The following is a 16,738-nucleotide window of genomic DNA, read 5'->3' as shown; positions in this document are numbered from 1 at the left end:
ATCTGGCTCCACTCTGCCATCACCTTTTACTCTTCCTCAACTTACATTGGTATTCTGTGTGATGAAGTTCCAGTTGTATGGACCGAAGCATCTATCAAATGGGATTACAATACATTTTCACTTTTACTATACTGGAGTACAAAGTTATTCTTCTTGTGATATATATGATTTGGAATCCTACTAGAGCACCTGTCCTACATCCCAGAGGTGCCATATAACTATACTGAAATGCCATCACCATTGGTCCCTGTTTTTCTACATGACCTTTGAAAATACACCTTAGCAGGTGAGCCCTTAAAGAGAACTTATCAGCACGATTTTGTAATGTAAAGTAAAGACATGGCTGTAATGGCGCTGTTAAACAGATTAAATTGTTATCTTTGGTGAAGAAATCCGCTTTGTTGTTCTTCTGTAATCACCATTTGAAGTTTTCTGCTAATTAGATTTCGGTGCACAGGGGCCACACTGTACCGGGGGTCTTCTCCTCCCTGTCTGTGATTTCCTAGCTCCTCTAACTGACTTCGGTCTTTAAATGACAGGTCACAACTGAGATTTCAAACACAGGAGGCAGGCGGCGGGGCCAGGGAATCACAGACAGGGAGGAGAAGACCCCATGTACAGTCCAGCCCCTGTGCTCCAAAATCAAATTATCAGAAAACTTCAAATGGTGATTAAACAAAAACCACAGAGAGGATTTTTTTCACCAAAGGTATCAATTTAATCAATATTACAGCGCCATTACAGACATTTTTTTTTTACATTTACAAATTTGCATTGACAAGTTCTCTTTAACAGGTACAGACCTAGTGAACGAAGTCACCCCCTTTGATATGTAGGCAATTGATTTGAAATGACTTACCACATTGGGTTTGGACCCAAGAAAGGCCTAGTTTAGACTCCGTTGCATTCTAAACTGGCGAGATCTAAATAAAATGAGAACCCATAAATGAAAAAAAAGCTTAAGACAAGTAACTCTCAACCTTATTACTATGGGGGAACATCTGAAAAATAGGCCAATCACTAAGTGACTGGGACCCCCAACAATCAGCAACAAACAATAATCTGTGAGGAAACTTGGTTGAGTGATGTGATAACCTGCTGTGGGTCACTCCACTGGAACCCTCCACCAATCCTGAGAATGGGCTCTGAAGTAACCCATTTGAATGAAACAATGGCCAAGCTTGGGCATCATTGCTGTATTATGAATATTATCAACTGTATGAAACATCTCACTAATCATAAGTTTAGCTAGTTCTTCAAAGTATTTGGGTCTGATGAGCACGCTGATTACCGAAATAATGCAAAATGCAAAAAATCCATAACAACATTAACATCTAATGCAGATAGATGATTTTATTTCACAAACATAAAATTTTATGCAAATGCAATCTGTAAATGAGACAGAACTGGGGCAGGTTAATGTTGGCTAGATTTGCACATAAATATATTTATGTAAAATTTAAAGTAAAATTGTGGTTGAACCAAAGCCATCATTTTGACAATGGTCATCAATGGCAGGCCTGTTGCTAGCATTCTGTCCATTTATGTGAAATCTATCTGTGTTCTTTAATACTGCACATGAACAAATTGAACAATACAAACAATGAGACATTGTCCTTCGCCGAAGACAGCTAGAGCTCACGGGAAGGACAACGCCAAGTGAAATAATGACATTAATATTCATGAAACAAAAGTGCAACAAGGAATTCCACCAATAAGCAAGGAGTGCACAGCTGAAAGGGAAGCGCCACCTGCTTTATGAACCGCGTATATATTCACATATATTCCTAGACAAGCTGGAAAAAACATGGATTTCTACACAGAACTGAAATGTTTCCGAGTTCCTGGAAAGTTATTTGCTTTATTAGGACTCTGAAATTTCCATTTCCGTCTCTTGTGTGACGTTAATCCTCTGCTTTTGTGCCTTTTTCTTTAGAGTGAAATGAGTCTTTGTCATAAAGTTTTTGCTTTTGTTATCGCTATGTCAAGGAAATAGTAGGGGTGTTAGTCGCATGTAGGTTCCCCTGTATCCTGTTTGTAAGAAAGCATCTCGACCTGTCATTCTGTTAGACGTTGCAATAAAACCTAACGCTGAGCTACTGAAAGCAATTGAAATTTTTTTTGCCAATGACTTACTGTCTGGCGATTGGAGATATCCATTGTCAGTCTCCAGACTCCCTAGTGCTACTTTATTATCATCTAGTTACAAGTAACATGATTTAATTTGGTTGAGTGCAATGCTAGAAATTAATGAATGGAAAAGCAGAGATATTTATTTTTTTTGAGGATCAGTTGACCATGTTTATGTTCCTCAATTTGGCTTGGATTCTTCTCCACTTATACTAAGATGTAATTTGCAAAATGGCATTTAGAAAGGATTATGGACCGATGCAGGACCCCTTTAGCCGATGGCTGAAGGGAATCATGCCATCATTCATCGGATATCATATTTTTGGAGAATATCTCAATAAAGCAGTGCCATGTAAAGGCACCAAATGGTATCACACATATGGTTTGTACTACAGTTGTTACACCTAGATCCAGTCTGGTTCCACTGAACTATACTCATAGTTGCCAATTCTTTCAGAAAATCTGGAAGGCTCCAACAAAAAGCAAAGACCTTCAGGACTCCTGGAATAATTGGAAGAAAATAATTGGTTCCCTGTATGTACAAACGGGATGTTTTATCTTAATGCCCTTTTGAAGGGCGAGTGAGAAGGGTGGTGTGTGTATATAGAAATGGCGGCTGGTGCTCAACACAGTCACTGCCTTCCAGGAGATAGAGCTACCCCCCTAAAAGTTGGCATGTATGACTCTACTTAGATTACCATAGAACTGTATAGAACCATAGAGGATCTAGATGTTATAGCCATAAAACAGACAGGTCTAAACATAGGAGAACTGAGAGAGATACTTGGAGAAGTTATAAATGGTAGAGCTGTTTTGTACGGGAAGCTTTAAGGCAAAATATGTGCTATAGAAAATGTGCCCTTAGTAACTCAAGTCCTATGTCTTACTATGATGTTATGCACGGATCATCCTGATATACATTAAATGGCAAAATTCAATTTATGTAAATTTTTGGCAAGTTTTTCAGTCAAAGGACTCAAATACATTACCATAGTTGTACAAGTTTTAAGATAGCACCTATAGAGGTTAACAGAGTTTTACTGTGCCTTATTAAAATGTGTTAGTGGCCTTGATGGGAACAGTTGAAAGTACTCTATGTACCTCCTTATTGGCTCAGTCGTGTCCATAACGCATAAAAGGAGGCGTAAAAGAAGACCTAAATAATGCACCCAATATATCATTGTCATGCATGTATTTCTCCAATCGTAGATACCTCTATCAGCTTACATTTTTCTGTTAATATAAATTTGTGTCATGATGAAATTGTATCATGATAAAATTATAGCATATTAAATACTAAAAATGTAAGATTTAACATATATACATCAGATAAATTAAAGGGGCTTTTCCAGTAATTTTATATTGAAGGCCTACCCTTACGATAAGTCATCAATATCAGATCGGTAGGGGGGCAACACTCGGAAACCCCGCAGAACAGCTGTTCCCAGAGCTGGCCAGATGTGATCAATTGTGGAACGGATCAGCACAGCTCTGTCAACTGCATAATGGCCGCGGCTGGATACTGCACATATGCCTAGGGATGGATCTGAAGTACCATGGTGCGGCCACTATATAGCTGATCACATCCGGCCAGCATTGGGAACAGTTAATTGGCACCCCCACAGATCTGATATTGATGACCTATCTTAAAAATAGACCATCAATATAAAAGTAGTGGACAATCCCTTTAAGTTCTTCAGAATAACATAATATTGATATCTATTATCCATTTGAACTTTTTTATTTTTAGCTTTATTTCTTGACCTATTTTTTAATCTCATACTTGTGTGCTATTTGTGCAATTTAACATATATCATAGTCTATGCTTTAAGTAGACCATCATTACCCTAAAGGCATAGTGTCCATCTTCTCAATAATAGAAGAATATAACTTTTATCATTGATCTTTCATGAAAATGCAACATATAAATATTTATGGTACTGTATATTCTCCAATATTCAGTATTGTCTATGGAGACAGTTACTTTAAGCAAATGTGACATGCTTAGATCCAGAGCTATTGATGTATGAAGGCACCACAGTGTCCATCTCCATGTATGAATAAACAGTGGTGAGATGGATGTCACCCAATCCCATAGGTGAGTTAGTGCCAGGAGAACTGACTCCGTTGCTGTTGCAGTTCCCGTTGTGCATGAAGTAATGTGGAGGTGGTGGAGTTGGAGAGGAAGTAATGAGATTTATGGGATCCAGTGCCAGACTGTCATCTTTAAGTTCCTCCCATAGGTTTCCTGTCAATTAAAATTAAAAGTATTATGAGTGTAGAAAACAAGATCGATTTTAATATTCAAGAAAATACTATTTGATTTTAATATTCAATAAAATTAGATTTTATGTAAGGTGGGTAGTAATCACCAGAACTGACTTCTGTACATAATGGCACATTTAATATACCCCCAAAAGACTGATCTACTGGGTAAAAACTATACCCCTTAGTATGTCTATGAAGTGTTTGCCAGAGCACTAAACTAATCTTCAGCAATTAGTTTTCATTTAGCATTGTCAACCAAGCGGTATCCTTAAGAGGGTAAGAAATACCCTTATGGCCTTTTACGCAAATTGGACGTTATATGTGGGGTCCGTCACTTGGAAACTCCCTATATGATCCAGAGTGGAAAACTGCTGACTATCTATAGCTCCTGCTCTGGCAGGTCTGACCAGTCCATATATTAGGCAAATTACTATTCATCTGAATGGCCATCATGTAACTTTTTGTGTCCTGTAGTGGCCAGAAGGTTTCAACAAGCTGATTGCCAGGTCGGCAATTGAGGCCACAGCTAAACTGTTATGCCAAATTATTATGGACAAATAATATCTACTAACGGAGATTAAAAGCGTTGGTATGAATGAAGTTTATATTGACCTCCTGTCATGGCGGTTTAACTCAGTGGATACAATAGTATACCCTAGTTCAAGAGGTATAGTCTTAAGGCCACCTTATGCCTACAATAGTTGATGGCCAAGAACTCATTTGGAGGTTGGCTATCTCTTCTGACTCCACCATACATATGGATGTTCAGCTTGGTTGATCATTCATATATTTTCAGAGGGGATAGAGGAGAAATATTACACTTTGCCCAAGCTGGAATTAGTAAAGTGCATAAACTGTCAAAATGTCAAATTCCCAGAATCCAGGGAAGCTTCACAACTGAGGGAAAGTTTCTCACATCTTAGATGATGCACTCTCACTCATCTTCATATTGTCCTACTGTTTAACATCTTCTGCATATGCGGTACATAGGTAGTCTATGGAAACTGATGATTAATATGAATGACTCTTTCATTTAGGGGATTTTCCCATTCAGAAAACTCATTGTCATATGCCCTATTAGGGAATTATGTGTTAATAGAGGGGGTTATCTGATCAGGACCCTCATCTCTTGGTTAGAGTGAAGAGAGGTTACATAGAGTGTCTTTAATTCTGGAGGACCTTTCATGTTCTACATGTCCCATGACACTGATGAGCGAGTATGTTCTGTTAACCCTTTCGCCCAGTATACTCGGACGAGCACTGAGTAGTTACAGCTGCTCGGTGTTATGTTTGAATCACTCCCGTGTGCATGATTTGCGACTGTTTGACAGCTTTAGTACATGTAAGGAATGTCTATTTCTTGCACATTCCTCACATGTATTAAAGCTGTCAAACAGTTGCAAATCATGCACACTGGAGTGATTCAAACATAACACCGAGCAGCTGTAAATACTCGGTGCTCGCCCGAGCATACTCGGACAGAACATACTCGCTCATCACTAACTGGAAGGCAATTGAATACTTATTGCCAGGATTCTCTACAAATTATGACGATCACTGGGAGCCAGAAAGAGGATATTTTCTCAATGGGCCCATCAGTTTATATTGTCTCCCTGCTAGCTGTATGCTTCCATAATGTTTATAGGATAAAAACAGTAATTTACAGCATACCTTGAAGTTCAAAGTCTGTAAGAGAGGGATTAAGAGCATCAATGTCATTGCTCAGCTCGCCCTCTATCAGTTGGTCCTGCATGGTCCTGGTTGGGGAGTGTTCCGTTAACATCTTCATGTTGTGAAGAGGAGGGGTGTGGGCAGGTATCGGAGAGTCCTGGGGGTTAATGGGTTGGGTAGTCAGTTCAGTTCGGTTCTCTGGTGAAGAAAAATGATTCTGTTGTATTTGATGAGGTTGTTGTATCATTGCTTGGGAGATCTGTGGATATCCATGAGGGAGTGATGTATAACTAGGTGGTGGCTTCTTGGCATGCAAAGATTCAGAAACATCATGCATTGGTTGTAGCACTGCAGGCATGGCAGAGGAAATGTTCTGTTCACTCTGGATGGACATGTTCATCATACTGGAGGGGTTACAAGCCAGGAGTGAGGATCTCAGTTTCTCTGTTCTTTCTCCTATCAGTTTATCAAGATCCTCTGAAAAGGAAATAGAAGAGAAATATCAAATGGCAGCACGTACAATTTCTATGTATGGAGAGTTTTCCAATATTTATTAGGTCTGACACTTAGATGATCTGTAATCTGCAAAGATTGAGTTGCAATGGTTCGATTTTAGTGAATGAGCATGGAATTAAAATAATGACTCCTGTAGATTATAGACTGGTATGGGACTTAGAAAGCAAAATGTGTTGGTATTATAAGGATTTAAATCACATGCAAATGAAAAGTTATAAAAGTCACTAATATAATTTGAGTTTCAATTCGTGTTTATTTGGTTGCTGTCATTAAGAAGGACACTCTTTTTATTCCGAGGCAGCAAACTCCTTAGGCCTTATTCAAACGTCAGTTTTTTTCCCACAAATCGTACCGCTGAATGTACAACAAATCAAGAAGATAAAAGTTGTGTACAACAGGAGTATGGGATAACAAATGCTCTATTTTTCGTGATTAGAAACCCCCCACTGTGACTACCCCAGGATTTTCTTATGTAGTTTGAACTTTGGGTAGGATTTTAATTATTTTTGGGACTTACCAAAATTATTTTATTATGTGAAGCCGTAAGTCACGGCTACTGGTTGGAAACCCACAACATTGTAAGACGGATTGAGTCATGTAAATAGGACACGGTGAGGCTGCTTTTTTGTTTTTAAACAATTAAGAGAATTGATCGAAAGAGGAAGAGAAAGAAAGCGAGAGAGGAAAAGAGATAAAGAATGAAACAAGAGCAAAAAAGTGTGGGGGGGGAAGGTGGTATTGAGGATGGGATTAAGTAGTTGTCCACTTTTTTTGTGTACAAGAACAAATGGATTATTTTTAATAAATACACCGTATCAGATTTTCATCCATTTTTGGCCTTTGTGGTATATCCATTTTTATCAATAGTGTGATATCTGTTTTCTAATGCAAAAAAAAAATAAATCCAAGCTTCTCCTGCACATTAAACAGTTAAAAGGGGCAGCACTCAAATGACACATGGATGGCATCCAAGTGCTAACTGTTTTTGGTTTTATGAAAGACCCTTTCACTTGAATAGGTGATTTTGATCTGCCAATCGGAACATATCTTAGATCGTATATTGGAGACAATTAGTCCACAAAAAAATAGAAATGGACAGATGAAGATGCTCATAAGCTATAATGATCAATGTGTATAAGACTTTGGCCCTTATTATTAGAAAGCGCTCCGTACTAATAAGATAACAGTTCTTTTTATAGTCTTATGAGTTTTTAAGTTAGATACCGTGACCGACTGATTTTTTTCTCCACCGAGTCAGGTGAATGGGAAACAAATCATATTGGGAGCAGCAGTTTATGTAATCACAGTCCTCTCTGTGCCTTAGTCACAGCACCATTAATCTTACCAATAATTGTAAACTGATCTTTCACATCTGATTATTAGCCTACTTTTATCTTTTTATTACTTTACCCTCCGAAACTCAAGATATCTATAAGTATTCATCAGGATCGAGCCCACGGGCATTTTATGAGCAATTTATGTAGATTGTAGATATAGGCATAACAAGCACGCACCTGTTGCTGAACATTCACATAATGATAGTGAACTAATGCATTTTACCACATAGATAGGAAGACACTAAACGCCCACTGAAATGTACCCATCCGAAATGCAAACACTGATGTTTATGATACGTGTGGCAGCAAGTGATAGGGTTTATTTAGAGACCTATGGCGTTAAAATAATTCCCTTTTCCCAGAATCCTAAATAGCCAAACCTACTATACGGCTAATATGGTACTCTATGTAGGAGAAGGAGGACTACTAGTAGCTGCCACCTAGATTTCACAGAAACGCCTGGCACATCTCAAACATGTCTAGTGTCTCACAATGTCTAGGAGAATCCTGGAAAAGCAGATGTGTTTCCCCCCAGTTACCCCAGGATCCCGTACCTGGCTTTGCCATGCTTTTCCTCACTGTTACAGGATCTTTCCGTTTCCATTTCTGTAGCTCTTCTTGCATCTTATCAATCTTGGCCGGGTTCAGAGCCCACAGACATCCTTTTCTGGATGAACTTCCAGATTTATTCTCCACTTTCTCAAAACACTTGTTCAGAGACAGGTTGTGGCGCACTGAATTCTTCCACCCATCTGGAGCAGTCTAAAAATATAATAATATTTTAATAGTGTGAATACTGATGCTTCAACTCTCTACGCCTAAAAAGAAAACATCATATACAGTAAAACAAATAAAGAAAAAAATCTATATATACTGAACAAAAATTTAAACGCAACACTTTTGTTTTTGCTCCCATTTTTCATGAGCTGAACTCAAAGATCTATGACTTTTTCTATGTCCATAAAAGCCCCTTTTCTCTCAAATATTGTCCACAAATTTGTTAAAATATTTTTTTAGTGAGCACTTAGGGCCATAATAAAAGGCCACTCTAAAATGTGCAGTTTTACAGTATTGGGGTGATCGGGAGGGTGGGGAGAAACCAGTCAGTATCTGGTGTGACCACCATTTGCCTCATCCAGTGCTACACATCTTATTCGCATAGAGCTGATTAGGTTGGTGATTGTGGCCTGTGGGATGTTGGTCCACTCCTCATCAATGGCTGTGTGAAGTTCTTGCATGGTAGCATGCTCACCAGACATGTCACCCATTGAGCATGTTTGGGATGCTCTGGATCGGCGTATACGTCAGCGTGTTCAAGTTCCTGCCAATATCCAGCAATTTCGCACAGTCATTGAAGACGCTATAAAAGTGAATGGGGTCACATTGCGATACCTACACAACTGCGACAAGCAACTTGCAAAAAATTCAGATTTGGTCACGGTCACGTTAGTTTAGGTTTCACAATGCGACCCTATTTATTTCTATAGCGCCACGATGTAGCAGTGGCACAGGCTGTCGTGGCCAAAGTCGCCGTGTAGCCCTAGACTAATGGCTACAGTTCGGGCTGTGTCGTGATATATAGCTGTCAGGGTTGTTCAGTATCTAAAGAGTTTTTGAAGACTAATTTTTTGAAGACCATAAAAAAAACATAGTTTGTGATATACATTTTGCAAAAATTTAAGAACTTAATAAAACATGTAATTTTTTATTTTTCCAAAAAAAGTAAGAAAATGTCAAAAGGATCTTAGGACTGAATTAAAAATATTCACGTCACCAGCTTAAAGGATTGTAAATTACCCATGACTAAAGCATGGAAAACAGCTTAACTGCTAATTTCTTGTAGGAAGACAATTTAATCAAGTAAGACTCTTCGGAATAAAACTATAATTCCGCAGATAATATAAATAGAGCCAGACAGAATCCACTTTCTACTCACCCAGCCCATAAATTGAGTTGTGTCAGTCAGACAAATGTCATATGCCATGCATCACTTTTATAGTTGTGTCTGTGTCTCTGCTCATAATAACAGACATAATCAGCCTTCTATCAAGTGGTTTCCACCCCAGATAATTGCATGGAATTTTCATTCCCATTAATGGATTGTAAATACTGGGAGGGGCTTGGATTTTTAGCGATTAATTGCAGCCATAAAATATAAAGACCATCCCTTCCATAGTGTAAGGCTTTGTAAGGAAGGACTACTAGGGAATGTTAAAGGGGGCTAAATCTTTCAGGAGATCCTTGTGCATTACATTACATGGATATCAATGAGAACTGTGTAACATTTTCACTATTGTTTAGGGATGTATCTAAAGTGGAAAGGTGGGCAATTCCTTTAATTACTTATTAAAAATGGCATTTCCTAAGTTTTGTCCACCCTAACTTGGCTGTCACTATACAGAATCGAATCCATTTGATGCAAAAATAATCTGTGTCGAATTTTCTGAAATCTGCGGATGGCAGCAAATAATGAGTAATGAGCCACTCAATTCATGCGAATCGCCAAACTATGTCCTTCACCATTTTACACCCTGCAGAAGATTGCACAGACTGAGCGGTCTTCCCCATAATGCCTTTCAGCTAACACATCACATGGTATAGTGCCTCCACCCAGGGATTACCTGCCATTTAGAATTGCTTGATAAAATTGGATACACCATGAAACAACTCCTTCCTTCCTCCACTTACTTTCAAATTACCAAGGCTGTCTTTGCATTAAAGTAACCATTAGAATAAGTTGCATACACTCCTAGGAGACCACGGAGTGTTAGACTTATCTTTTTGGAGCAATTGCACTATATGCTATTCGCCACAAATCTAATTTTGTGGAAAATTTTTCCAAAGCTGGTGAATTCGAATTTCCAAAGGTTCGATCATCTCTAGTTGTCACTAGACTTTTCCAGATTCCTGAATGTCAAATCTGCTTAGTGATTCACTGATGAATCCTTTCCTCCAGTATTACAGCTTGACTCATCTAGGTATTCTAGCATTCATCAGGCCTGGCATCTTAAAGGGATTATCTGTGACTTTGCATATTTTTAAAATGTCCCCTATGGTGAGCTGGATCTAATCTTGCTTCTAAAGGTTTCTAACTACCTGCCTGTTGCGCCCAGCACCGATCTCTTCCATCTCAGAGCGGTGATGGATCAATCTTGCCGGTGATTCTATAGCTTCCGGTGATGTCACATCAACAGGGCAGCTCATTCTTTTCCACTGTGCTCTGTTGATGGGGCGTCTTTGCCAATCTAATGTTGATTCACAGCCAACTCCCCGCTGCCTAACTGCGGGGAGCCAGCTGTCAATCAGCATGACATCAGCAGTGACGCCCCGTCAACAGAGCAGAGTGGAAGAGGAAGAGCTGCTCTGTTGATGTGAGGTCAAATGAAGCAGCATAATTGCAGGCAGGCAGTTAGCAACATGTAAAATCTTCACATCCCAATAATTTTGTCTGTGCAAAGTAACCAAATGTAACCAAAAACAGATATTAATAGAAAGTGGCTTAATAGAATTTTTAATGTCCCATGTAGGTCAGTGTATGGCGAGACTTCTAGTACTATATCAACTATTGAGCAGCCGGACTCTCTTTCTTTGTTTTGCCAAGAGCACTAGTGAAGGAGCGACATTGGATTCCTGGCACGGAGTACAGGAGTCAGATGTGTCAGTCAATGCATTTCTTACTTGTTTTGGCTTATTAATTCCTTTTCTGCTCTGGGGCAACAAATGTAATTATTACACATTCCTGACTGGTAATGGTTAATAATCAGAAAGATGAAGAGGCTGCACTGGAAGCTGTCAGGTCTGTTTGATGGTTGTCATAAAAGTCTTCTGTACACAGGCACGGTTTCCTAATAGTTTGTATATGTGTCATACTGGTTGTCAGGCTGGTCCGGACGGCTGAGGGTTATGTATGGGACGTTCTCCAAACCAAACTTTACTCTAATAAGACTTGGATAGGATTTACTCGATCTGATGATCTTACCTTAAAATAAGGAAAGTGCTCAGTCATAAAATTGTAGATCTCGCTTACAGGAAGGCTGCCAGTTTTACTGTTCTTAAGAGCCATAAATATCAGGATACTTTGGAAAAAATACAGAGGAATCGGTCAGCAACAATGAATATTGAACAGAACACTTCTCTTAGGAGCTGTCATTTCTCCTGACATGCTTGTTTTGACAAATACTTGTATTTCACACAAAAGACAATGCTGAAACATTTTTTTCTTAGAAATCTGCATTGTGCTGTTCTTCTATTATTCCTCCTGGAAATGTATGAATAAATTGACAATTGGGTGTCACCATTCACCTAGTCATTAGGGTGTTTCTCTACAATGGCAGCACTGATTGGGCGATGTAAGGCTGTGTAGCGACATGCTCCATTCAACGGGTTGTCCAAACTTAGGCTACAAGGCTGCAGTCATTCTATGTGACTGCAGACTTGTGGATCCTCACATTTCGCACACTGCGCACTGAGAGGATCCTCCAGGGCCATGAGCGGGCGTTCATGTGTCTGTAAGTATGTGATTTGCCTACTTCTGGCCACATTCCCACTAGACTGTGTCCGTCCTCACTCAGTACACTTGCAATAAGCAAGGCCGCACCAATCTAGTCTGCACGTGACCACATGTATGCAAATCACATACTTGCAGTCACACACTCCCGGCGCCGGAGAATCCTCATTGCACGCAGTGCACAATGTGAGGATTTACAAGTCTACAGTCACATAGAGTGACTGCAGACTTGTACCCTGAGGTACAATCCCTTTGACTATTAATACATTTCCAGAAGGCATAGCAGAGGAGTGACAAAAAATAGAAGTCTTCAAAAAGAAGCAGTAAAATAGTTATTATGACCTCCTTAAAGCGGTAAAATAGTTATGACCTCCTTAAAGGGGCCCTCCGTCTCCATTACTGGATAACCCCTTCTTAAATGTTAAAGTGGTCCATATAAAATAAGAAACACATATACTCACCTCCCAGACTGGCGCAGTTCCAGCGATGTCGACTCTTTGTCTCCCAGAGGTCACAGTTGACATTGGTTTATCAGGTGAACGCTGCAGCCTATCAGCAGCGGCTGATCGGCTGCTGCCTTCAAACTTCCATCAGACAGAATTGTTTTGTCTGATGGAACTTTGAAGGCTGCAGTCCATCAATGGATGTTGATGGACTGCAGCACTCACCTGACATAACAATGTGAAGTGTGACCTCCGGGAGACAGAGCACCGGCATCACTGTCTGGAGGGTATGTGTGTTTTTATTTATTTTTTTTACTTTGGGCACTTTAGCATTTAAGAAGTGGTTATTCAATAGTGAACAACAGCTTTAAAAGGGGCCTTTTAACAAGTCAAAAGTAGCCAGTTATTGCTCCCCTGAGTATAGGTGTTTTTATATTTTTTATTCTACCATCCAGCACCAGAAATATGGACCTTTTCATTAATGCAAATCTTTATCGTCTTTTCCAAAGGGGCAAGGTTCACAAGATTCTCTGGGGCATGTTTTTAGGCTACTCTACATAATACCCACAACCCCTTGGTAAAGCCCATAAAGATCAGCACAAAATAAAAAGGCCTATATCTCTGGGTCCGTATGGAGGAATTTAAAATAAAAACAAAAAAACATAATATTCTGGAGAGCAGTGGGAATAAGTAAACCCAAAAAAACACTTTTGGTTCTTTTTAAGTGATTGGTCTATGTGAAAAGAGGGAGGTCTGTCTTACCATGGGCCAGGGTACACAAGTTACACATTTGTGTCCTTCACCTAAATTTCTGTATCAAAAATAAATTCTGCATTTTTCATTTGGGTACTCTTTAAAGGTGGAGGTTTACTTTAAAGTTTGGTGTTGAAAATATTGTTAGAAAATAACATTCAGTTTTTACATAAAGATGAGTTTTTCAGTCAGTGCAAAATGCGAAAATAAAACCATTAATTAACATTGGGAATAGTCTTGATAAAAAAAATGTAGTTTCTAAGCAAACTTCTGTTTTCCAGCATATAGTCTGCAGCCATGCGTCATTCCCTTCTATCTGCTCCGTCCTACTCTCCGGAGCTTGGTAGAGAGCGCAGATGACTGCAGAATCAGACCACACACAGGGTTTGTTTGTAGTCTGTAACCATGGAGACCCATAAGTCTGCACAGCAGATGTAGACCCAAAATGTTAGAAGTTTTTAATCACTAATTTAGCAAAGTAAAGTTGCTTCATTGTTGATTGCTCATGCATTTCAGCAATACAACAGTTGTTAAAGTGTAAATATATGTTTATATTTATTTATTTGCACACATGTGTTGTACACATAGCATTTATAATAAAAATGTGATACCTGTAGGAATAGATGGGTTTTGGGTACAGGGGTTGCTGGGATTCCATGCCAGCCTGGGGTGCAATTCTTTGGTAAGGGTAATGATGGGATGTAGAAATGTATGTCACAGGATAGCTTCCTCCTGCGGAGAACTAAAGGAAAGCAATGCATGGTGAGTGCAGGTGCCTGCAACAATACAGTTTACAGAGCTAATATTCTAAGACAGTACATCATATTGTCACATGCATATATTGTATATACAGTGTCTTGAAAAAGTATTCATACTCCGTGAACGTTTCCATGCTGTTTCACGTTACATCCAGAAATTTAGATGTATTTTATTTGGATTTTATGTGATATACCAACACAAAGTAGCAAGTATTTGTAAAGTGTAAAGGAAATGATCCATGGTTTTCTAATTATTTAAAAAACAAAAATCTGGAAATTGTAACGTGCATTTGTATTCAGCCCCCTGAGTCAATACTTTGTAGGACCATCTTTCACTGCACTTACTGCTGCAGTCTTTTGGGGTATGGCTCTACCAGCTTTGTACATCTAGAGGCTGAAATGTTTGCCCATTCTTCTTTGCACACTCGCACTAGCTCAGTGAGATTGGATGGAGAGCGTCTGTGACAGCAATTTTCAAGTCTTCCCACAGATTCTCAATGATCTTTAGGTCTGCACTGTGACTGGGCCATTCACACACATGAACATGCTTTGATCTAAACCATTCCATTATAGCTCTGGAAATATGTGTAGGGTTATTGCCCAGCTGGACGGTGAGCCTACGCCCCAGTCTCAAGTCTTTTGCAGCCTCAAACAGGTTTTCCTCAAGGATTGACTTTAATTAAGCTCCATCCATCTTAAAATCAACTATGACCAGCTTCCCTGTCGCTGCTGAAAAAAAGCCACCACCATGCTTGAAAGTGGGGATGGTGTTTTCAGGGTGATGTGCAGTGTTAGTTTTCTGTCACATATAGTGTTTTGCATTTAGCCCAAAAGGTGTTCTGCTTTGGTCTCATCTGACAAGAGCACCTTCTTTCACATGCTAGCTCTGTCACCTAAATGTACAGTGGGTAAGGAAAGTATTCTGACCCCTTTACATTTTTTACTCTTTGTTTCATTGCAGCTATTTGGTACATTCTAAAAAAATATATATTTTTTCTCATTAATGTACACTCTGCACCCCACCTTGACTGAAAAACACAGAAATGTAGAAATTTTTGCAAATTTATTAAAAAAGAAAAACTGAACTATCACATGGTCATAAGTATTCAGACCCTTTGCTCAGACACTCATATTTAAGTCACATGCTGTCCATTTCCTTGTGATTCTCCTTGAAATGGTTCTACTTCTCTGTTGGAGTCCAGCTGTGTTTAATTAAACTGATATGACTTGATTTGGAAAGGCACACACCTGTTTATGTAAGACCTCACAGCTCACAGTGCATGTCAGACCAAATGAGAATCATGAGCTCAAAGGAACTGCCCAAGGAGCTCAGAGACAGAATTGTGGCAAGGCACAGATCTGGCCAAGGTTACAAAAGAATTTATGCAGTACTCAAGGTTCCCAAGAGCACAGTGGCCTCCATAATCCTTAAATGGAAGAAGTTTGGGACCACCAGAAGTCTTCCTAGACCTGGCCGTCCGGACAAACTGAGCAATTGTGGGAGAAGAGCCCTGGTGAGAGAGAGGTAAAGAAGAACCCCAAGATCACTGTGGCTGAGTTCCAGAGATGCAGTAGGGAGATGGGAGAAAGTTCCACAAAGTCAACTATCACTGCAGCCCTCCACCAGTCGGGCCTTTATGGCAGAGTGGCCCGACGGAAGCCTCTCCTCAGTACAAGACATATGAAAGCCCGCATAGAGTTTGCTCAAAAACACATGAAGGACTCCGAGACTATGAGAAATAAGATTCTCTGGTCTGATGAGACAAAGATAGAACTTTTTGGTGATAATTCTAAGCAGTATGCGTGGAGCAAGCCAGGCACTGCTCATCACCTGCCCAATACAATCCCAAGAGTGAAACGTGGTGGCAGCATCATGCTATGGGGGTGTTTTTCAGCTGCAGGGACAGGATGACCGGTTGCAATTGAAGGAAACATGAATGCGGCCAAGTACAGAGATATCCTAGATGAAAACCTCTTCCAGAGTGCTCTGGACCTCAGACTTGGCCGATCAACGATTTGTACCGTGATTACTGCAAAAAAATGCATTGAGGCAATGATGTGTGAATACTGCTCATGAGGATTTGCAGAGCTTCAGAAGATATAACAGTGATTCAGCAAGAAACAGAGTAAGTGATGCAGTGCTCGAATCAGGATCTCTGTGCCTACGTTACACAGCCTGCAGACTGGAAAGTCATTCACTCTGAAAATATTCGAAATTGGTAGAAAATTAGCCTGTATGTTCTCTGCCGCATTTCTAGAAAACTGTATCAATAACATGAAGACAGCCAGACATGCTTACTTTTTTCATTCATTTCTACTTTTAGTATTCCTTTGAAACCCTAAACTGCTGACCAG

At 39.6% G+C, this 16,738-nt stretch overlaps 1 protein-coding gene across 1 annotated transcript in view; it reads right to left on the bottom strand.

Annotated features, from left to right (window-relative positions):
• Positions 1 to 1,335: 1,335 nt before the first annotated feature.
• FOXN1 (forkhead box N1) overlaps positions 1,336 to 16,738 on the bottom strand; it is an 83,458-nt gene continuing 68,055 nt past the window's right edge. The window contains exons 6-10 of the mRNA XM_073667850.1: positions 14,237 to 14,367; positions 11,902 to 11,998; positions 8,477 to 8,684; positions 6,070 to 6,546; positions 1,336 to 4,378 (exon numbers count right to left, since the gene is read on the bottom strand). Of these exons, the coding sequence (XP_073523951.1) occupies positions 4,116 to 4,378; positions 6,070 to 6,546; positions 8,477 to 8,684; positions 11,902 to 11,998; positions 14,237 to 14,367 (1,176 nt within the window). The 3' untranslated portion in view covers positions 1,336 to 4,115. The remainder of the gene's footprint in view (positions 4,379 to 6,069; positions 6,547 to 8,476; positions 8,685 to 11,901; positions 11,999 to 14,236; positions 14,368 to 16,738) is intronic.

The sequence above is a fragment of the Phyllobates terribilis genome, unplaced genomic scaffold, assembly GCF_046119375.1.
Source record: "Phyllobates terribilis strain yellow unplaced genomic scaffold, ASM4611937v1 Scaffold_2__4_contigs__length_985480577, whole genome shotgun sequence".
NCBI lineage: Eukaryota > Metazoa > Chordata > Amphibia > Anura > Dendrobatidae > Phyllobates > Phyllobates terribilis.
This window is presented reverse-complemented; position numbering and strand designations above follow the sequence as displayed.